The 21,475-nt window shown below is 49.8% G+C and overlaps 10 protein-coding genes across 10 annotated transcripts; 7 read left to right on the top strand and 3 right to left on the bottom strand.

The window, feature by feature from the left end:
• Positions 1 to 42: 42 nt before the first annotated feature.
• N7516_009013 (xylulokinase) lies at positions 43 to 1,822 on the bottom strand (the record flags this gene model as incomplete). The annotated part of the gene is made up of 2 exons (XM_057221732.1): positions 43 to 1,266; positions 1,325 to 1,822. The coding sequence occupies 2 exons, from the start codon at positions 1,820 to 1,822 to the stop codon at positions 43 to 45; spliced, it is 1,722 nt and encodes a 573-aa protein (XP_057072004.1).
• A 542-nt stretch (positions 1,823 to 2,364) lies between these two features.
• Positions 2,365 to 3,544, bottom strand: N7516_009014 (cation diffusion facilitator family transporter; the record flags this gene model as incomplete). The annotated part of the gene is made up of 3 exons (XM_057221733.1): positions 2,365 to 2,939; positions 3,002 to 3,164; positions 3,218 to 3,544. 3 exons carry the CDS (start codon positions 3,542 to 3,544, stop codon positions 2,365 to 2,367), a joined length of 1,065 nt encoding a protein of 354 aa, XP_057072005.1.
• Positions 3,545 to 4,197: 653 nt separating this feature from the next.
• Positions 4,198 to 5,337, top strand: N7516_009015 (putative SIR2 family histone deacetylase; the record flags this gene model as incomplete). Its single annotated transcript, XM_057221734.1, has 1 exon — positions 4,198 to 5,337. One exon carries the CDS (start codon positions 4,198 to 4,200, stop codon positions 5,335 to 5,337), a length of 1,140 nt encoding a protein of 379 aa, XP_057072006.1.
• A 208-nt stretch (positions 5,338 to 5,545) lies between these two features.
• Positions 5,546 to 6,812, top strand: N7516_009016 (cyclin-dependent serine/threonine-protein kinase phoA; the record flags this gene model as incomplete). Its single annotated transcript, XM_057221735.1, has 3 exons — positions 5,546 to 5,719; positions 5,780 to 5,803; positions 5,907 to 6,812. The coding sequence occupies 3 exons, from the start codon at positions 5,546 to 5,548 to the stop codon at positions 6,810 to 6,812; spliced, it is 1,104 nt and encodes a 367-aa protein (XP_057072007.1).
• A 1,491-nt stretch (positions 6,813 to 8,303) lies between these two features.
• On the top strand, positions 8,304 to 9,806 carry N7516_009017 (putative cAMP receptor-like protein; the record flags this gene model as incomplete). The annotated part of the gene is made up of 4 exons (XM_057221736.1): positions 8,304 to 8,560; positions 8,623 to 8,824; positions 8,890 to 9,405; positions 9,480 to 9,806. 4 exons carry the CDS (start codon positions 8,304 to 8,306, stop codon positions 9,804 to 9,806), a joined length of 1,302 nt encoding a protein of 433 aa, XP_057072008.1.
• A 324-nt stretch (positions 9,807 to 10,130) lies between these two features.
• On the top strand, positions 10,131 to 10,901 carry N7516_009018 (PMF1/NNF1 family protein; the record flags this gene model as incomplete). Its single annotated transcript, XM_057221737.1, has 2 exons — positions 10,131 to 10,513; positions 10,607 to 10,901. 2 exons carry the CDS (start codon positions 10,131 to 10,133, stop codon positions 10,899 to 10,901), a joined length of 678 nt encoding a protein of 225 aa, XP_057072009.1.
• A 31-nt stretch (positions 10,902 to 10,932) lies between these two features.
• Positions 10,933 to 12,698, bottom strand: N7516_009019 (uncharacterized protein; the record flags this gene model as incomplete). The annotated part of the gene is made up of 4 exons (XM_057221738.1): positions 10,933 to 12,196; positions 12,312 to 12,453; positions 12,539 to 12,569; positions 12,636 to 12,698. 4 exons carry the CDS (start codon positions 12,696 to 12,698, stop codon positions 10,933 to 10,935), a joined length of 1,500 nt encoding a protein of 499 aa, XP_057072010.1.
• A 1,193-nt stretch (positions 12,699 to 13,891) lies between these two features.
• Positions 13,892 to 14,353, top strand: N7516_009020 (uncharacterized protein; the record flags this gene model as incomplete). Its single annotated transcript, XM_057221739.1, has 2 exons — positions 13,892 to 13,942; positions 14,042 to 14,353. The coding sequence occupies 2 exons, from the start codon at positions 13,892 to 13,894 to the stop codon at positions 14,351 to 14,353; spliced, it is 363 nt and encodes a 120-aa protein (XP_057072011.1).
• Positions 14,354 to 15,555: 1,202 nt separating this feature from the next.
• N7516_009021 (NTF2 and RRM domain protein) lies at positions 15,556 to 17,182 on the top strand (the record flags this gene model as incomplete). The annotated part of the gene is made up of 2 exons (XM_057221740.1): positions 15,556 to 15,876; positions 15,938 to 17,182. The coding sequence occupies 2 exons, from the start codon at positions 15,556 to 15,558 to the stop codon at positions 17,180 to 17,182; spliced, it is 1,566 nt and encodes a 521-aa protein (XP_057072012.1).
• A 1,296-nt stretch (positions 17,183 to 18,478) lies between these two features.
• On the top strand, positions 18,479 to 20,654 carry hsp90 (chaperone Hsp90; the record flags this gene model as incomplete). Its single annotated transcript, XM_057221741.1, has 2 exons — positions 18,479 to 18,736; positions 18,819 to 20,654. 2 exons carry the CDS (start codon positions 18,479 to 18,481, stop codon positions 20,652 to 20,654), a joined length of 2,094 nt encoding a protein of 697 aa, XP_057072013.1.
• Between the last annotated feature and the right edge of the window lie 821 nt (positions 20,655 to 21,475).

Here is a 21,475-nt window from a genome sequence, read left to right on the forward strand (position 1 = left end):
GATGTTTTTTTTTTTACGTCTATATTATTTCCAGTTTCCACCTCAATTGGCCTTGTCAGCCTCTTGTTGCAAAACCTGCAGTTCCATCTTCTCAAAGCCCTCAACGGCCTGACCATACTGTTCAAACACCCCCTTTTGATACCCGTCCGCAATTTTCTCAATGAACTCGTCCTCGTTCCACCGCTGTCCGACCAGGTCCTCAAATGTTTGACCAGGCTGTCGCTCGATACCCCAAACAGCCTTATATGCGGCACCCAGGGCGCAGGCATTGTCACCAACGTCGAGCGAATATACACCCTCAACACCGCCAAGGATCTCGCCAGCAATTTTGGCAATTGCCTTGTTCTTAGACCCGCCGCCAACCAGATAAACTCGGCGTGGCTGGGCGGGAAGTCCATTCCCAGGGTTCTGGGTAAGGTCTCGAGACCGCAAGCGCAGTGAAAGCAACTGGCTCTCGATGATGGCGCGGGCCTCATCCTGCGGCGAGTTCCATCCATCGGTCGTCTCTTTCAGACTTCCGGTGTTGGCGTCGTATGTAAAACGCCATTGGCCCTGACTAATGTTTGGTACGATCTCGTGCCGCGGGAAGAACAGACCCATCTTCATCGGGGCCGATGCATTCTGTTGACCCAACGGGGCAGTCTGCAAAGCAACCTTGTCAAAGTTGGCCCAGGCATGGGCAGGGGTATCCTTCAGGCTCTCATTGAGCGCGTCTCGGACGTGCTCGCGGGCCAGACCACCATTCTTATAGCACAGCATGAACATGTACAAGCCCGGGGTAGTAGGGTGGTTGAAGAAGTGCGTAGCCGGATCGGGTTTGTAGCTGGGGGTGGACATGAGGAAGGTAGTAGATGTTCCGAGCGAAACCATTGCATCCGATGGCAGTAGTGGGAGCGCAAGAATGGTCGCCGGGTTATCACCAGTTGCTGGAATAACCGTACAATCGGGACTGAAGCCGAAACGCTCCACGAAATATGGATGAACGGAGCCTAGGTGCAGGCCTCCATCTTCCGGTACCTCGCCGAGCTTCTGCTTGAGACCCTCAACTCCAAAAACACCCGAGCAGAGCTGAATCAGGCGCTCGTCGTACTCCCCGTTCTTGATGTTCCACAAGTTCATCCCGCACACATCGGAGATGTCGAATGGGGCTACATGGCCTAGGAAAAGCGACGCCAGGAAAGACGACACTAATGAGATCCTCGAGGTCTTCTCATAAATCTCGGGGTGTTTCTTTGTGAATCGGAGGATTTGAGGACCTGTGAATCGCTAATGACAGTGTCAGCACGCTTGCCCCGCATATACTTGGACTTCGAAGGGTTCTTACATGGTGCGCTTTGCTTCCGGTGGCCTGCGCCAAATGCTTGCGATCGCCGAGAGCAGCATCAAACTCGTCACATTCCTTCTGGGTGCTCGAGTCTTGCCAATTAGGACTATATGGGTGGGAGAAAGCGCCTTCCAGCTGTGCCTGGAGGGACTTGCTGGAATCTAGATTGCGGAGAAGCGACTCCGCATTCTGTCCCCAGTATACACTTCCGTGCTGCTGTCCCGCACCACTAATTCCCTTCACACGGCGGAAATCAAGGCCCTGCTTGCGCAAGCTTTCTAGCACACCGTCCAATGCCTGCAGCCACAGAGCGACCGGGGCAAAGACTTCATGTTCGGCTTCATTGTTCAGAACACCTTTTTTGATTGGGAATCCTTGCGAGTCGGCATCGAAGTCGAATTTAGCAACGTGAACCACTTTAAGATCGGAGTTGACAACTAATCCCTTCAATTGTTGGGTCGAGAGATCGAATCCAATGTAGAGAGGGGTATCTGACATGGTGAAAGATATACAATTCCAGGCAATAGAGTAATAGGAAGGATCAAGTGGGATTCCTGGATTTCTGGGATTCTTCCAAATTTAGGCAAAAATTAATCGAATGATCAAGGGATGATGAATCCGGGAAAAGAAGTGTACAAGTGCAAGCGGCAATATTCCCAAGGTGGGATGAACCGATGATGTAAAATGACTATAACCGGTTCCCATAGTGGACTTCACATCTATTATTCTTTTATACCAAAATACAGTTGAAAAAGTGGAAAGTGAATACCGAGAGCCTATTAGGTCAAGCTTATGATTCTCTCAAAAATGTCAAGTCAAGCCCGAGCAAAGGTTTTAGCCGGGTAAATAGCTCTTTTTAGCTGTAGCTCTGCTAAATTCTCGGTAGAATAGAACTGCCCCACTATATACTCACTCCTGTACCAACTATATGGTGTTGGATATTGGATGTATGTTATGTCGGTTATATTGTAAACTTGTTCTATATCCAATCTATATACATAGATCGCATATCGGAGGGTATCATTTGCAGAACTCTATCCCTATTGCTGCTTCCGAGCATGGGGTGTCTCCGGGTCACCACTAACATCTTGCGCAACGAACTCATCTGAGAATGTGAGGTGTTGATCTTCCACAGGAATGAAGCGGACCTTGATGCGTTTCACGCCACGAACTCCAGATCCAACAGCCTGGCGAACGGCTTCTTCGATGTGTCGCGACCGACTGATAGCCCAGGCCCCCGGTACAGCCAACTCAATATCCATTAGGTAGTTTTGACCGGATTTCATGCCTTGTACGTCACGAACAATCACTTCATGTCCATCCTCAATATCCTTCAAGGCCTTGGAGGCAGCATCCTCCACAGAGTGTCGGATTTCCTCATCAACCGTGGTATCCGCCAACTCCAAAAGTGAGGTACATGTGTTGCCCCAACCGGCTTTGATGACCATCAGGGAGATCAGGACTCCGCCAACTGGATCCAGCCAGGTGGCGTCTTGGAAGACATAGCTTCCTCCAATTGTGCAAAGGGCGACGATACTCGTCAGGGAGTCGATGCGGTGGTGAATAGCGTTGGAGGCAAGCACGGACGACTTGCGCTCTTCGGCAACCTTCATGGCTAGAATAAAGTTAGTCGCTTGATGGATATAAACACTTAGATCCCTGCATGTCTTCACTTACTCGCACGGTAAAGCCACTCCTTGACCACAATCGAGCCTGCTGCGATCCACGCCGCGTGGATGCTAGGACCAATTGGCCCATGACTGTGTGAATGACCATGTCCCAAAACCCCGGAGTGAGCTACTGTTTCAGCCACGTCGGGGTAGAACTGAGCCAGCAGGACCTGTCCCGCATTGAGACCCATAAACACTCCCCGCAGAGCAGGAGCCCACTAACTCCCAGCGCACCGATGCTCTCGATTTTTCCATATCCATTGGGGAATCGTTCGCTCGGGGGTTTCAGGGACCAGGCGACAGTTCCCAAAGTCAAAAAGTCGGAGACAAGATCGGTGAGGGCGTGGTAGGCGTCGGCGATGAGAGATTGAGAGTGGAACATATAACCGCCAATGAATTTTCCAATAGCCATGCACAAATTTGCAACGAGACCAATCCGCGTAATACGAACACCAGCGTCGTGTTTGTTTTTGGAGGTTAGGTAGGTATTGTCGTGATGATGGTGGTGACCGTGGCCGTGGCTATGGCCATGATCCCTAGTTTGTGTCATAGCTAAAGATGTTGCCGGGCGTGGAATAGAACGAGGTCTGGAATGAAAGATGAAAGAAGAAGGGTCTTTCATAAAAGGAGTGGAAGTAAGTATGCGCCGCTGGGCAGCAAGAGATCCGAGATTGGGGATCCTTAAGTGGAGAGGGCGAAGCCTGCATAGGGGCTGCGTCAGCGGCATCGCGTCTAGGACACGCGAGCACAAAATGAAAGGATTGGACAGAGTGGTTTTGTCAGGGGTCTTTGGGGTTCTTTGTGGTTGTTAAGACAATTTTTTTGGGTTTTTCTTTTAGTTACGTCTCTAATTCTAAAAGACAAGATGTTCTAGGTGTGGGATGTTCATATCATCCGGCAATTCCCTTGATTTTCCGTTTCCAATCCAATCTGCACGCTTGCATTTCTCCCCTCTGACCATCTCCATGATTCCTATTGATCCCCTTTAATTCGGACTATTCCCCGGAGCCTATCAGATTCCTTCTTTATCAATCTTTCATATTAATCTACCTATGTTGTAGGGAATATAATCTTTTGACGAATCTTGAATCTTTGATACCTTCTTCCGCAGTACCCACCAAGGATCCAACTACGCAATCGTTGGAGCACATCCACTCTCCCTTCTCCCAAGCCACACCCTCGACGTATAATGGTGCGTCTTCAATGACGACGCCTGCCATTCGGATCCCCTTCACGGGACCATTGCCACCTGCTATTATTATCCCTCGGACTGCAACAACACTTGCAGGGGCAATCGACGCTATCAGCACATTTCTCACTGCGCCGCCGTCCTTAAATCTCCGGGGTGTCGATGTGGGAGGACATTCCCAGACGGTACTACTGACTGGCGCAGGTATATCAGTCGCGTCTGGTCTGTCAGATTACCGAGGTGACCAGGGTACCTACCGACTAAATAAATCCTATCGCCCGATCTACTACCACGAGTTCATCTCCCACCATGAGTCACGCAAGCGGTATTGGGCGCGCAGCTTCATCGGATGGCCTGGACTCTTGAAAGCAAAGCCGAACTCGACTCATTGGGCAATTAAGGGTCTCGGCGAAAAGGGATACATCAGTTCCGTGGTAACACAGAATGTCGACTCGTTTCATTCCCTAGCGCATCCCGGACTGTCTACCCTCGAACTACACGGATACTTGCGATCGGTGGTCTGCACAAGCTGTCGAAGCCAACTTCCCCGCGCCGACTTTCAAGCCTCGTTGGAAAGACTCAATCCAGCTTGGGCGGAGTTTTTGGCTCGTATGGTTGCAGAGGGTGCGCTCGACACCGATAATCCGGAGGAGCAACGGCGGAAAGGCTTGAAGCTTAACCCGGATGGTGACGTTGATGTCGCTGAAGCGCCATATTCTACTTTCCGTTATCCTTCATGTCCGACCTGCTTGGAAAACCCTCCCACGCTGAACGATGGCACGAAGGCGACTGTAGAGGTAGAGAGCGACGGGGCATTATCAGCGAATTCAAATGCTGGCATTTTGAAACCGGCAGTGATCATGTTTGGTGAAAATATCGACCCACTGGTGAAGACAGCGGCTGAAGAGGCCATTGATGATGCTGGGCGGCTACTCATCTTGGGTACCAGCCTAGCGACTTTTTCGGCGTGGCGCCTAGTGGAACGAGCACATAAACGAGGCATGCCTATTGGTATTGTCAATGTTGGTGGCGTCAGAAATGAAGCCGTGCTTTTTGGAAATATTGGACATGATTGCACTACTCATGTCCGATGTAGCCATCCATCCCAGTCAGTTCTCCCGACCGTTGTATCCCAACTCCCAGACAATCTATAGATTTAGAAAAATGAGATGAAAAATAGCATGGAATCAAGATATTGTGAAATAATATGAAATAATACACCACTTATAAGAAAAATAAAAATAGAAATAGAAATAGAAAAGAATAAGCGCCTTGTACCTCAGGCCAAAAAAGAAAAAGAGAGAGGCCAAGTCTGATAAGTCCCGGGCCGCTCAGCGCGGGGCTCCTCCCTCACGTCTCAGCATGGAGCACTTTAGGGATCCTGCAGCCCACCCTTTAAAGATCGCCTCAAATCTGGTCTCTCCTGGTCACTTTCTCTTCCATTCTAAACCCAAACCATCGGGGCCACCGGCTACCAAAGTTCCACAGAAAATGGACAAATCTCAGCAACCCAGTTCCTTCCAGCAGCTGGAAAAGGTATGCCTTTCTACTTATCGGGCCTTGGACCTTCGCTAACTGGTATTCGTCTTATTCTAGCTCGGTGAGGGCACTTATGCTACTGTACGTCTCGATCTCTCTCAATCTATCTCTGCTTCTCCCCCAACCCCGGCTCCTATCATGATCGCCACGCTCCCCCGTTCACCACTGACGCAGAATACTACAGGTCTTTAAAGGGCGCAATCGCCAAACCGGTGAAATGGTGGCGCTGAAGGAGATTCACTTGGATTCGGAGGAAGGAACACCATCAACCGCAATCCGTGAGATCTCGCTGATGAAGGAGCTGAAACATGAGAGTATAGTCTCGCTCTACGATGTCATCCACACGGAAAACAAACTCATGCTTGTTTTTGAGTTTATGGACAGAGATTTGAAGAGATACATGGATACTCGCGGTGATCGTGGACAACTGGATCCCGCCACAGTCAAATCATTCATGCACCAGCTACTCAAGGGTATCGCCTTCTGCCATGACAACCGAGTCCTCCACCGCGATCTAAAGCCACAGAACCTCCTGATCAACAAGAAAGGCCAGCTCAAGCTAGGTGACTTCGGACTGGCTCGCGCATTTGGCATCCCCGTCAATACCTTCTCCAACGAAGTTGTCACTCTGTGGTATCGCGCACCGGACGTCCTCCTCGGGAGTCGCACCTATAACACCAGCATTGACATCTGGTCTGCTGGCTGCATCATGGCAGAGATGTACACGGGTCGTCCACTTTTCCCCGGCACAACCAATGAGGATCAATTGGTCAAGATCTTCCGTCTGATGGGCACGCCATCCGAGCGTACATGGCCCGGCATCTCGCAGCTGCCAGAATACAAATCCGACTTCCAAATTTACGCCACGCAGGATTTGTCGCTGATCATCCCGCAAATGGATGCTATCGGGATGGATCTGTTGAACCGCATGCTTCAACTCCGTCCGGAGATGCGCATCAGCGCCACCGAGGCCCTGCAGCACCCATGGTTCCATGATCTACCTCAGATCCAGGCTAAATTGCAGCAGCAACACCAGCAGCAGCAGATGGCTGGATATGGAGGCATGATCCCCCCGCAGCCCGCCTATTAACGATCCAGGCTGCGCATGACGAGATGACGAGCCCGATTAGACAATTTGACATGGGAGAATTCGGCGTTATACCCGATGATGGACGTTTTTGCAGCCCTGTTTTTCTTTTTTTTTTTTTTAGCTTGATATTACTGATTTTGGGCCAGTTTTTTCAAAGATAAGGAGTATCTGGCCTTGAAGATGGTTCAACTTCGGAACATTGTTCTGTTGTCTTGCTCTAGAGCAGCGCTCGAGGATGTTATCAACTTTCTGCTTGTCTTCTAAATAGCTTCCTCGAGAAATGAATTCTGCCATCCACCCCAAGCTGTATTTATTAACACAGAGAGCGAGACATGTGCAACCAACGCTTGGGCCTAGTTCAAATGCCCCCCCGTTGGAACTGCAATTCTCGGGAATATCTTGGCTTGTTACTACAACTAGTTCTTTGTTCACCAGCCAAGTATTTTTGGGACGAGCAGGCTCATAGCTGCTGCACTGCACTTTATTATCAAGTACTGGCGGTAAATACCTAGACAACCCCCTTTCAAGCAGACATTACATTGGCGTTTGAATGTCTCCATGCTTGTTCGGAGAAATCTTTCAAACATGCGGTTACCCGTATTTCAATCAGGTCTTCTTCTGCAACAAGTAATGAGCCGTGAAAACATCGGGGGGAAACAGTTTTACTAGTGTTACACACGGAACTGACTTTAGGATTTCACAAGGCTCCTAAAATATAGTCACCGTTGTACCTTGGGCATATTCAGGTTACTTTATCCTCGAGAACTGTCGAACCCCAACAACTGCGGGGGACAAAGACTGCACGCCTAAACAATGACTTTAAGCATTAGTGCAACCCAAGGGCTATACCTCTGAGGCTTGTCCACGCAGACCAGTACTGGTCCCTTGTCCAATGCCCTACTTATATCGCCAAATCCCGGGAGATTGCACGTTGTGGTACCACCCAAGCTGGAATCGTTCGCATGTCATTCCATGGGAGTACCGGTTTGAGTCCTGGTCCATGCGGTGTTTGAGACGAGGAAATCATTTAAAAGTTGCCCTGTTTGCTTCTTACTCCTATTCTTGGCGATTGTTGAATCTAATACTGTTGGGACCGCCGCTCTTTGTCGCAGAGCCCCGCACCAGGCCAGCATATTCCTACCTATAAGCCGATGGGAATAATATCAATATGCCGATTGGGTTGATTCTGCCTTATTTGTCATTTGGCTTTTTATTTTCCCTTTGTTGCCCGTTGCGGATAATAAGCAGGTAGTATTGTGCTTTGGTCATATCTACTCCAGCCGTTTGCCTTCTGTTTCGAAGGTGAATCATACCCAAAAATAAGTCCCCCCGCTGGTAGATCTACAATCGTCTGGATCCTTGATCTGTCACAAGCCAACTTGGCTTTGTTGAACCACGAGGATCCTCTCGGTTCATATCTGCCGTTGGATATAACCTTCACGCGCTGGGAACGCTCCCCCTGGCGGCGACTAGGTCATAGACCATGATACCATGACGCTGTCAGAACAACAAATATTGGCCATCTCGGCCACAGAGCGTGTTTGCTCGACTATTTCCCTGGTTGGAACTTTTGTTATAGTCACTACTTTTATCTGGTCCCCCACGTTCCGTAAACCCATCAACCGCTTGGTGTTCTATGCATCATGGGGTAACATTATGGCTAGTATAGCCACCATCATATCGGCAGACGGGATTCATTCTGGGGTTGAGAGTTCCCTGTGCCAGTTCCAGGGTTTTTTGATCCAATGGTTCGTATCAACTCGATAACTAAGACACCCTTGACAGATGACCACTAAAGAAGCAAGAATAGGTTCATGCCCGCCGATGCACTGTGGACATTCGCAATGGCATGCAATGTCTACCTAACATTCTTCCACAAATACGACTCCGAGCAACTACGTCGGCTCGAATGGAAATATGTGCTCTGCTGCTACGGTATTCCATTCGTCCCAGCTTTCGCATACTTCTTCATCCAGACCCAAGCCCGAGGCAGGATATATGGCTCTGCCATTGTAAGCAAAACCCGAAGGTCCTTCCTTTTACCAGCTAATGCTAACCCAATCACCGCCATCAACAGCTCTGGTGCTGGATCTCTGTACAGTGGTCCTTCCTCCGCATCGCCATATTCTACGGACCAGTCTGGCTCATTATCTCAGCGACCTTCGCCATCTACCTACGTGCCGGGTCGGTGATTTACCAGAAACGGCGCCAGCTTCGGAACCTCGGTGGCATCGACTCAGATCTTGTCCCAGAATCTCCCTTTGCTATGTTGACTGGCATCCAAGTTACCAGGGAGATTGCCTGTTCTACTCCAGAGCGTCGGTCCTTGTCAGAGAGCGCCGCGCGGGGGCTGCCGTGCAGTGCGTTCAGAGCATACTCGGTCACGATCGAGGGCGGTGGTACCTCCAGCACGATGCAAGGTTCCAGCTCAAAAATCGGTCCCAGTCCTCTTCACCAGGAGAATTCTAGCAAGACCGTGCGGCCGGATGGAGCGGACTCACAGCGGAGGTCGACGTCCACGGAAGCTACTTCGGCTACGTGGGCCTATACGAAATACGCTATGTTGTTCTTCATTGCCTTGCTTGTCACATGGGTAAGTTTATTCAAAGTTCAATACAGTCTAAAACCGTTGTCGGTTCTTTTCGTGTTGATTGTTCGACATTGCAGGTCCCCTCGACGATAAACAGAGTCTATTCCCTGGCTCGTCCTGATGACTTTAATTTCAGTCTCAACTATGCATCTAGCTTCGTCCTTCCACTTCAGGGCTTTTGGAACAGCCTTATATACGTCTCTATTTCATGGCCCGCATTCAAATTACTTTGGTCTGACCTCCATAACCGCATATCCTCGTGGCGCATATCCCGTTCGGTGACACATATACAATCCTTCCATCTTCGGAATGGCTCACAGAGCTCGAGTCCTGCTCTTCTGATGAAAACTGAGAATGAGGAGAACAGACGCCGGAGTTGGCTGGGCTTAGATCCATCAAGTTAGGCCTGGGAGCTGGTTGATAGCTAAATGCTTCATTTATATTGCAACGTACCATGTTCACTGATTCATATAACCCTCATACCCCTGCTATAACTATCTACCACTTTATCAAAGTATTAAATTCAAAAATATTCAAATATCGGTGTAATGTACGACCTCCTCCAATCCGATCTATAGAAACACGTGACCGGCGCGTCGCGTTGAATAGGGTCACCCCAAATCCAAATTCCTCAAGAACCACAAACAGCCACCTACACACCACTCTAACCATATGCTCTTCATTGCTTCCCGCGCCCCGACTACATCCCGACAGCAGATACATCCACCATGGCCGAATCGAATTCCCACCAACCGCCCGCCGCGTCGCCGTCCCCTCCCCCACCAGCTCCAATTCCCCAATCCCCGGGCCCGCGCGCCTCACGTCTAAACCAAGTCTTCGATCAGGCTCTAGCACGCACACTCCGTGCAAATTCATATGCGAACTTTGCAGGCTGTTTCCCGACACCTGCACGCCACGTTCCTGCTAGTTTGGAAGGTGTCTGGCGACAGTTGAACGCTAAGCTGGAGGCGAATGCCAAGGCTGAATTTGATGACATTATTACAGAGAGGGATGCGGTAGCACATTTGAATGAGCTAGATCGGTTAGTTGGGGATGCGAGGGCTAGGAAAGAGCAGGAGGGGGATAATGCCGAGGGACAGGAGAGAACAGTGTATGTTGAATGGATTTAACCGGTTATTCGGACTATGTTTTTTTTTGTCTTTTTGATTCTGATTCCTAACTTTTTTTCTTTTACTACATACAGCGCGCATTCACTCGGCGCCGAAGATCTGTACAAGGCACACCTTACGCCTTATCTGCAGGAAGCGCAGTCCACACTCAATGCCAGACTCGAGGATACTCATGCGGAAAACGCGGAGCTTGCACAGACTGTGCAGGCGCAGAGACTGGAAATTGAAGGGCTATTGTCACATCTTGGATTGGTCGTTTCGGATATTGAGGGTGCTGCTACGGCGGCCACGCAATTCAGTAGACAACATCACATTCGCCAGGACGCAATCCAGATGGATGAGGAGGCGAAAGCCCGTCCAGGTCTGTGAATGTGTTGGGGAAATCGTTTCTCTATCCGATTCAAGATGAAATCAGGGCACTCAATTCCCTGCCATCAACCATTCCGTCTTCCACCATATCCTGCGCCACGACGATCACCTGTTGGAGGTCCGTTGACTTGAGTTGCTCGAGCTTCGTATTCTGGCCTTCAATCGCTGCGGCAATCGCCTCCTTGCAAGTTCCGTCGCGTTCTTCCTCGGCCGCTCCGTCGCGGCGGGCCAGAGCTGTTGCTCCGCGGTAGTACGTCTGAGCGTTGCGCAGGAGCATAGCTCCGTTCTGCTTCGCCATGGCGTGGTTCCAGGGCGCTCGTCCAAGACGCCATCTGTGCATCTCCGCGTCTCCGCGGCCAAGGTGGATCTTGGGCAGGTTGTCAGCATCTGGGAGTTTGGTAGCGGCTGTCAATGCGTCCAGGGCGGTTGAAAGCGACTTCCAACGCAATGCTACCGCGTTCTCAAACGCCTCATCATCCTCCGATGGGGGGAGGTCCGAAAGCGCCTGGTTCAGCGACGTGAGCGCATCTGCTTTGCCACACAGTCCTTCAGGGTCCGCGGATACATCCAGCTCTGGACCAAAAACTTGTCCAACCTCCTGCTGATAGGTTTGGACATCGGTGTGTCCGCCTCGGTAGAGCAAGTCGTTCAAAGCACAGATGAATTTGGCGCGTGCCAAGGCCGCCTCATACTGTCTATCCGAACCTTCGGCATAAGCAGGCAGTCGGGACTGCACAAGCTCCGACGAGTACTCTTGCACCCAACCAACACCGCCCCCACCGGGGTTAGAAGTCAACAAGTTGCACAGAGTTGTTAAAGTCTCTAGTTGCGCCACCGCCGTGTCCACGAGCGTATTCTTCGTGACGGGCTCCACAATCATCGCCCATTGTTCTTGCTCTTCGTCTGCAGGCTCGGCTTGGGGCTGGCCCGCGGCCTGTGGTACAACCTCCGGCTCCGGTGGTACATCCCCGGATTCCATCAGTTCGATCTCCTCTTGCCTTTCCGTGTACTTCATCTCCTGAACCATCAGACACCGCTGGAAAAGCTCAATCGCCTCTTGCAAGTAAGTCCCCGCTTGCATCTGCTGCTCCTCGTCGGGATGCTTTAGGTTGGACATCAACTCCGCTATGCTGGTCAGCACCTGGCCCGAATTGAACAACACGTCAGCATTGTCCTGCTCCAAAGCCAGCGCTTCCCGGTGTGACTGCAGTGCAACCTGCAATATCTCCCCCTGTGGCGCTGGCAACTGGGCCGCTAGTTTGGGGTGCTGGGTAATTTCATATTGGACTCGTGCTCTGGATGGGTGTGTTAGTAGAAGTTAAAACTCAAAATCATTACCTCTCAATCATGGATGAAATTGAAAAATGCGAAATAATGACTTGTTTTGATATCGGTGTGGACTTTACATACTTGTTGTAAGCTAGATCAAATGTGCCGGGATGTTTCTGTAGTCCTTCGTCATAGTTGGTGATGGCCCGCATAAAGAAGCGCATGGACTTGGCCGCATCTCCGGCCCGCCATTTCTCGCCAGCCTCTTCTAGTTCAACGCCAGCTGCAGAGGTAATTAGTTTTTTTTTTTTTTCTTTTAGTTTTTTTGGACTGTTGATATTGTTGGCTTTTGGGGTTCAACTACACACCTGCAAGAAAATCATCTGCAGTCACAGGTACCTATATCAAAATGTATGAGATCATGATCAAGATGTTCTGTGCGGGGGGTATATTGCTACCACATACCTGTTTTGAAGCAGACTTTTTCTTCGTCTTTGTCTCCCGGAGGAAGGATTTTGGCTTCGGCATATCTGCGGGAATGCTGTTGATTGAATTGAATAAGAGTCGACGGAGATGGCTATGCGCCTTGGAATGTGAAGTAAATCTGGCAGAATCTGCGCGGTGTGTGACAGAGTATATCCTGTCCCAACGTTGCTTTTACCTCTCACCTCGACTACATGTAACAAATGCAACAATGGTAATGATAGTTATTTTTCTAGTGGATTTGAGGCTCAATACTCGTGAATTTAGTGGTGTAAGATTTCTTTGAACTATATCAGATATGTGACTGGAAGACTCTCAAAGCAGCGATCTTTCAGATCTGCATGGATATGTACCAAGACCAGGATGAGATGACTTTTGGTGTAAGCTGTTTTGTTTCATGTTGATTTATTGTTTCGAATATGGTAGTTATATATTGGTACCTTGTACTGCCAAAAGGGGTCTGTGTCTGTAAAAATGATATATATTTATCTAGGCCGAGGTACTGTCCCTTGCTGCTATAGTACCTATCATATAGATGTAATTAATCTAGCCAAGTTTCATCCTTACCTCATTGCTACAATATACAATATGACTACGGAGTAAAATGGATTAAAATAAATTACCTCATAGTAGTATACTCTGTAGCTGATAATCTCCTACACACAAAGTACCTACGTAAGTACTTGCCGAGATGATCGGCTCGCGTGGCAGCACGTGGCAAATATATCCCCGGTAAAAAAGCTTTCTTGACATCAGAGAAGGGAGATTTGTATGATCATTGATCGCTATGCAGTAACCAGTCATATGTGATTTATGATATTGTGTATAATCATAATATATATCTATCTGGGAGTTTCACCACCGACTCTCTTTAATGCTCATCTTACGATTACGTCGATCTTTCCATAAAAAACCCTTTCCACCCCTTTCCCGCCACACACTGTCTTTCCCCACCAACTCGACCCACCCCGTTTCGTCTTCTCCTTTCTGTGACTCTATTTCTACTCCTACACTACATTGGTACCTTTGTGCCTGACTCTAACACACCCCCTTCTACCTGGACTGAGTATGTATCCCTTGGAAATTCGTGATCGCCAGCCACTAGGCAAGTAATACCCACTAACAGGTGAATTTTGCAGGCTGCATTCCATTCAAGGGCCTTCCTTTACCTACAATTTGAAACCCGCCCCTCTTTTCGGCGCAAAACCTCCTCTTTATAACCATATCACTTCACAGAAATGGCCCGCCAACCCTCTCTTGACTCTGAACGTCCCATTATGGCTCAATCGGTAAAAATTCCTCCCTTTCCTCCTGCCCTGCACCTACTCTGTCCGTCGCCGGGCCTTTACATTCGTTACTGAGAACCGCTCAAGTCTAACCTGCTGCAGAACCGAAACTCAAAGCGATTCTCCACCGTCAGTGGAAGCCCCTCGCTGGCCGCCTCCGATCGCACAAACGGCACTCTACCCAGCGGCGACCCTAGAATCGCCGACATCTTCCACCTCCACGATGGCTTCGAGCGCCTTGAGAGCAAGCCTCTCAACAAGCAGCGATTCGTCCCCACGGAGGAGAAATCGAACAACCTGAACAAACTCGCTCTCGGAGCTAAGGTCGAGCGCGCCCTGGGCCGGAGGATGACTAGCCAAGATGCTGTCATGCGCAAGCCTCTCTCTGAGAAGACTGAGGCACGGACTGACTAGTCCTGATGGTAGCGATACACTTAAGAGACAAGTGGCTTGCTATGTGCTTTATTCACTACATGGCTGACTGTCTCCATCTCTGATCGTTCGGTTATTTCTTGGCCCTTCTGCATTTTTTTTCTCGTCCCGACATTCGAGCCTCTATCGACACAGTTCTTATGATTGCTGTCTCTTTTTTTACAGTCACCCTTTCATGTTCTATCATACCCCTATTTTTCTTTTTTTTCGGATCAGTCTGTGGCGTTTTGACTTGATGAGATGCGCATTATTTCCTTGAGTATGAACATTCGGATCTGGTGTTTTATTGCCTCTTATTTTTCATGTCTGACTATCACGTATCTTGAACTATCATGAAAACTTTCTTCAACTACATCTACAAGAATAGTCGGCTGCTTATGGGGCCTTATGGTTCTTTTTAGGTGTATACGAAGGCGGTTTAAAAAAACCATACTTTGTGCAAGAGACTTGTCTATGTATACCCTTTGGTAACCTTTACATTGACTAGATATTGTTAGTATTCTTAACAACCTTGGAATATATTCCTGGAATATATTCTTGTACACTTGAGTTGAACTATGAATTCTGCCGGGCGGTGACTATCCGCCAAGCCCACGCGAAACCCGCACGGAGTCAAAGAGAAGGAAGTTCTTTTCTTCGAAGGCGAATTCCCACAGCTTCATTCCATCTCTTTTTTGTTTCCCATTTTCTACCTGAATCTCCCCTCCCCCCACGCCTCTGTCCATCTTCCAGACCCACATTTTCTCGATCTTTCTCATCTCTCTCGCAAGCCCTCCACATATCCCTCTCCGCGCCAGCAGAACCGAGAACTCTTTCTCACTTTTGCTATACTTCCCGCTTTCCCGCAATACCAAGGCGCCTCGTCTCTTTTCTTCGTGCTTTCCTTCTATCCTCTTCAATTGATTGCATTGGTGCCTGTCCTATTTCGCATCGTGAGTTCCGATCTACCATATTCAATTTGATCGCATGGTAAAGACCTGGAAACTAATAAGCATCCAGTGAAGCGAGGGAAACACGAACAATTTCCTTCTTAGAACATTCATCGCTTGCTTCTTGAATTTTTTTTTTTCCTAAAAAAAAAAGCCTTTCAGCCGTTACAGTCTCGGTCATCATTTTCGCCGTGCTCGGTTACTTTTAATCTCATTTTCCACCCGAAACCAAATAAAACCCCTCAATCCTACGCCATGGCCGATATGACTCAAGTCCCCATCAATGGCAACTACCCTGCCCAGCACGGTTTCCCCGAATCCTACAACCATGCATCCGTCACCATGAACACTGCTGCCAGCTTCCAGCCTGCGCAGTCTTCCACCCCGACCACCGTCACTCCCACCGACCAGCAGAAGAATGAGATCTCTAAGGATGAGGTGGGCTGGTACTTCGTCGAGCAGTACTACACCACCATGAGCCGCAACCCCGACAAGCTTCACCTGTTCTACTCTCGCCGCTCTCAGCTGGTCTTCGGCACTGAGGCTGAGTCGGTTCCCGTCAGCGTTGGTTCTAAGGTGAGTTTAATTTAATCCCACAACGTGAATTTTGTCTAACCAAGCATCCCCACTTTCATAGGCTATCAACGAGAAGCTTAACTCGTTGAAGTTCCAGGAGTGCAAGGTGCGCGTCCTGAATGTCGATTCTCAGGCTTCTTTCGACAACATTCTGGTCTCAGTCATTGGTGAGATCTCCAACAACTCCGAGCCATCCCGCAAGTTCGTGCAGACTTTCGTTCTCGCCGAGCAGCCCAACGGTTACTATGTTCTTAACGATATCTTCCGATACATGGCCGAAGAGCCAGAAGAAGAACCCGAGCAGCCCGCCCCCGCTGCGCCTGTTGCCGAAGCCTCCGAGGCCGTTGCCGAAGTTCCCGCTGAGGAGCCCCAGGTGGTTGATGAAGTCGCTGTCTCCAATGTCGATGAGAAGCTCGAGGAGGTCAAGGCCAACGGTCAGGTTGAGGAGCCCGAGGAGCCTACCCCCCAGACCAACGGTGCCCCCGTTGAGGAGAAGACCCCTGCTCCCGTTGCTGCTGTCGAGGCTGAAACTGTGAAGGACGAGGAGCCTGCCACCCCTGAGCCCTCTCCCGTTCCCGAGAAGGAGGAGGTTCCTGAGAAGGAGACCTCAGCCACTCCCGCTGCCCCTAAGACCTGGGCTAGCATCGCGACTACCTCTTTTGCAGCTAAGGCCGCTGCTGCCGCCAAGGCTTCGGCCGCCCAGGCTGCTCCTGCTGCCCAGGTCATTCCTGCCGCTCCTAAGGCTGCTGCTCCCGCTGCTCAGGCTACCCCTGCCACTCAGCCCGCTGCTGTAGCCCCCGCGGAGGCTGTCCGTTCCCAGGAGGCCCCTTCCACCGAAGCCGGATGGCAGACCGCCGGCGACGGCCACAAGAAGTCGCAACCCCGTGTTGAGGAGACTGTCCTTGCTTATATCAAGAACGTTAACGATAAGGTCGACGCGAGCCTGCTTAAGCAGACCCTGGCTCGTTTCGGCAAGCTGAAGTACTTCGATGTTAGCCGCCCCAAGAACTGCGCCTTTGTCGAATTCAACGAGCCCGCCGGTTATACCGCTGCCGTTGCCGCCAACCCCCACCAGATTGGCAGCGAGCAGATCCTCGTTGAGGAGCGTCGTCCCCGTGGCAACGCCTACGGCAGCAACAGCTTCCCCGCCGGCCGTGGTGGTGGAGCCGGTCGTGGTCGTGGTGACCGCGCCGGTAGCCAGGGCCGTGGTGGTTTCCAGCGTGAGGGCCGTGGCAGCTTCACTCCCCGTGGCCGCGGTGGTAACGTTGCCGCCAAGGGTCGCTCCAGCCAGGCCCAAGCTGCTTAAACACTTTACTTGATTTTGATGATCCTCTACCTTCTACTTCCCGTCGGGGTCCCGTCTCTCACAATTCCCGTGAGCATTTCTCCGGCGGATGATCTTCTCAGGATCTGTATTACTCTGATTTTGATTCTCTTTTTTCTTTTGCCCCGTCTCTTCCTAATGACATGTGTTACGTGACTATTGCCTCCCCCTTTTTTCCGTCACAGTGCATATTAGCGGTTGGTCCGGGTTGGCTGGAAAAGTTGCGTCTCTTTCCTTCCCTCTGGGCACTTGTGTTTTAACCTGACCTTTTTTTTTTGCTGGGATCGGGTCTTGTCTTTGACATTCACGATTCTCTTTTTTTGCACCATATTCCTTTCTTTCAGTGTCTTCTGCCATGATCTGTTCCTTGCTCCTTTTTTTGCAAGAAGTTATATTGCATCTTTTTTTTTTTTTTAACTAGCATAGCAAACTCCAGGGTTTTACGGTGGTGCGCCATCCCGGTCTTTCTTGTATTTTGCTTCTTTTTTTATTTTCTTATGTATGAGGATTCCCATAGGATCCGTTCTCTTTTTGGTGTGTAAATGAGATGATGGGATGTTCTCAGGGGGAATTACAACTGTATCATGGGATTATGAGCCTACCAAATATGGATTAGAGAATAATCAAACACCAAGTTGCTAACTATATATTACATATACTCGGTAACTAGTTATAGTACTATGTCCAGGACTGCCAAGATTGATACTCGGGGGACCTTGAGGGCTTACCTAATCTCAAGTCGACGAGTCATCCTTCTGGGGAAGATTCTAGAGTTCTTGATGCCTCAGGCAACTCTCATCTTGTCACTTCAAAATACAAAGAAAAACGAGGTAAAAGCAACAAACCAGGGAAATTCGAGTCAAATAGTTTTAAAAGAACAAAAAGTAAAAGTAGAAGAGTCTAGAATAAGTATCGACAGAGCTGCAGCGTTGCCTGAACAACATGGAAGTTGCTGGATCACCGTAGAAACTCTCCACCAGAAATTTTTGGAAACACAAAAGGAACTGGCCCGCCTCTTCGACTCTTTCTCTTCATCTCTCCCTTTTGCTTTGGTTCCTCTCCCCCCAGAGCTTCTTTCTTTTTAATTACTTTGTGCTTTCTTGTAAGATATATAATCCCCTCCCTCTTCTTCTCGTCACCGCTTCTCAATTTCCCCCCCCCACCTCCCCACCGCTTGATCAGACTCTGCATCTGAATTTGTCTCTGCATATTCCTCAATTGCTTTAAATCCAGCACTTTTCTAACTCAGATTTCTTTTCAGAATCACAATCCGCCATCATGTCTGAGACCTTCGAGTTCCAGGCTGAGATTTCTCAGCTGCTCTCGTTGATCATTAACACCGTCTACTCTAACAAGGAAATTTTCCTTCGTGAGTTGATCTCCAACGCCTCCGATGCTCTCGACAAGATCCGCTATGAGGCTCTCTCCGACCCCTCTAAGCTCGATTCCAACAAGGATCTGCGCATCGACATCATCCCCGACTTGGAGAACAAGACCCTCACCATCCGCGATACCGGTATTGGTATGACCAAGGCTGTAAGTTTCTGACCTCGGAGTTGTCTCAACTCACTCTCCTTGTATCTATTTAGACATGAAAACTAATGTTCAACTCTTATAGGACCTGATCAACAACCTTGGAACAATTGCCCGCTCCGGTACCAAGCAGTTCATGGAGGCTCTGTCCGCCGGTGCTGATATTTCCATGATCGGCCAGTTCGGTGTCGGTTTCTACTCTGCCTACCTGGTCGCTGACCGTGTCACCTTTGTGTCCAAGCACAACGATGACGAGCAGTACATCTGGGAGTCCGCCGCTGGTGGCACTTTCACCCTCAAGGAGGACACCGAGGGCGAGCAGCTCGGCCGTGGTTCCAAGATCGTCCTTCACTTGAAGGATGAGCAGATGGACTACCTCAACGAGGCCCGCGTTAAGGAGGTTGTTCGCAAGCACTCCGAGTTCATCTCCTACCCCATCTACCTTCACGTCCTGAAGGAGACCGAGACCGAGGTCCCCGATGAGGAGGCCGAGGAGGCCAAGGAGGAGGATGATGAGAAGAAGCCCAAGGTTGAGGAGGTCGATGAGGAGGAGGAAAAGAAGGAGAAGAAGACCAAGACCGTCAAGGAGTCCAAGATCGAGGAGGAGGAGCTTAACAAGACCAAGCCCATCTGGACCCGCAACCCCGCCGACATCACCACTGAGGAGTACGCCTCCTTCTACAAGTCCCTCTCCAACGACTGGGAGGACCACCTCGGTGTCAAGCACTTCTCCGTTGAGGGTCAGCTCGAGTTCCGCGCTATTCTCTTCGTTCCCAAGCGCGCTCCCTTCGACCTGTTCGAGACCAAGAAGACCAAGAACAACATCAAGCTCTACGTTCGCCGTGTCTTCATCACCGATGATGCTACCGACCTCATCCCCGAGTGGCTCAGCTTCGTCAAGGGTGTTGTCGACTCTGAGGATCTTCCCCTCAACCTGTCCCGTGAGACTCTCCAGCAGAACAAGATCATGAAGGTCATCAAGAAGAACATCGTCAAGAAGACCCTTGAGCTCTTCGTTGAGATCTCCGAGGACCGTGAGCAATTCGACAAGTTCTACCAGGCCTTCAGCAAGAACATTAAGCTCGGTATCCACGAGGACGCCCAGAACCGCCCCACTCTGGCCAAGCTCCTCCGCTACCAGTCCACCAAGTCCGGTGACGAGCAGACCTCGCTCGCTGACTACATCACTCGCATGCCCGAGCACCAGAAGAACATGTACTACATCACCGGCGAGTCCATCAAGGCTGTTGCCAACTCTCCCTTCCTGGACACCCTCAAGCAGAAGAACTTCGAGGTTCTGTTCCTGGTTGACCCCATTGATGAGTACGCCTTCACCCAGCTGAAGGAGTACGACGGCAAGAAGCTCGTCGACATCACCAAGGACTTCGAGCTTGAGGAGACCGATGAGGAGAAGACCGAGCGCGAGACTGAGGAGAAGGAGTTCGAGGAGCTTGCCAAGGCCCTCAAGAACGTTCTCGGCGACAAGGTCGAGAAGGTTGTTGTCTCCTCCAAGCTGGTCGGCTCCCCCTGCGCCATCCGTACCGGCCAGTTCGGTTGGTCCGCCAACATGGAGCGTATCATGAAGGCTCAGGCCCTCCGTGACACCTCCATGTCCTCTTACATGTCTTCCAAGAAGACCTTCGAGATCTCCCCCAAGTCTTCCATCATCAAGGAGCTTAAGAAGAAGGTTGAGGCCGATGGCGAGAACGACCGTACCGTCAAGTCCATCACCCAGCTTCTCTTCGAGACCTCCCTGCTGGTTTCTGGCTTCACCATCGAGGAGCCCGCCAGCTTCTCCGAGCGCATCCACAAGCTCGTCTCCCTCGGCCTGAACATCGACGAGGACGAGGTCGCCCCCGCCACTGAGGCTGCTGCTCCCGCCGAGGCTACCGGTGAGAGCACCATGGAGGAGGTTGATTAGATGGTTTCAGTCAACTTTCGTTATTGCTAATTTTAAGTCTTACGGGAAATGGGAAATGGGATACGACCCTCTGTGATGTTTTTTATCTTTTCATTTTTATGTGTTCACAATAAGAACCAGCATCTTTTTTTATTTCCATCCAGGGCCGAGTAGACTAGTGTCTTGCTTTAAAGGTAATCGTAGACTTCAATCGTACCTCCGAAACATCTGGGCACTTGTTCTCAGCATATCCATCCACCTGGACAGCATTCATAAATGACATCCCCTCAACTCTCCTTCCACTACAGACTTCATATCCCTTTCCTTTTAAAACCTCTCGTGACCCTGCTTATGGATTTTAGCCGACCACGTCTTTACCTCGCGAATTACTCCCCTTGATCGTCTAAACAGAGACCAGTTTCCGGCCCAAGTCTGTCAATCGAATCCAGTCAACACTTCCGAATTTAATCAACTCCCCAAATGCAGCCTTTGAGCAATTACAACATATATCTATAATCCGCTTATACTTGTATCAATTGGGCGCGTAACTCAGTTGGTAGAGTGTTCGCTTTGCATGCGAAAAGTCCAGCGTTCGAATCGCTGCCCGTCCATTTCATTTTTTTTCCATCTGATCTCTTTTACCCAAGCCTCAAAACAATTGCCTAGAAAAACTATCTATGTAATTTTGGGGGGTCAATTGCATGGCTTTCTATGGATTTTTTATTTATTATATGATCCAAAATGGTTTATTTACTAAACATCCGAAATCCGAGATCTATCAATCGATATACTCTATATATATACCGGGTAACTAATGTCTGGCAATGTTTGCTTTTGGATGA

The sequence above is a fragment of the Penicillium verrucosum genome, assembly GCF_028828655.1.
Source record: "Penicillium verrucosum strain IBT 35672 chromosome Unknown utg000003l_segment0_segment0, whole genome shotgun sequence".
Lineage (NCBI taxonomy): Eukaryota > Fungi > Ascomycota > Eurotiomycetes > Eurotiales > Aspergillaceae > Penicillium > Penicillium verrucosum.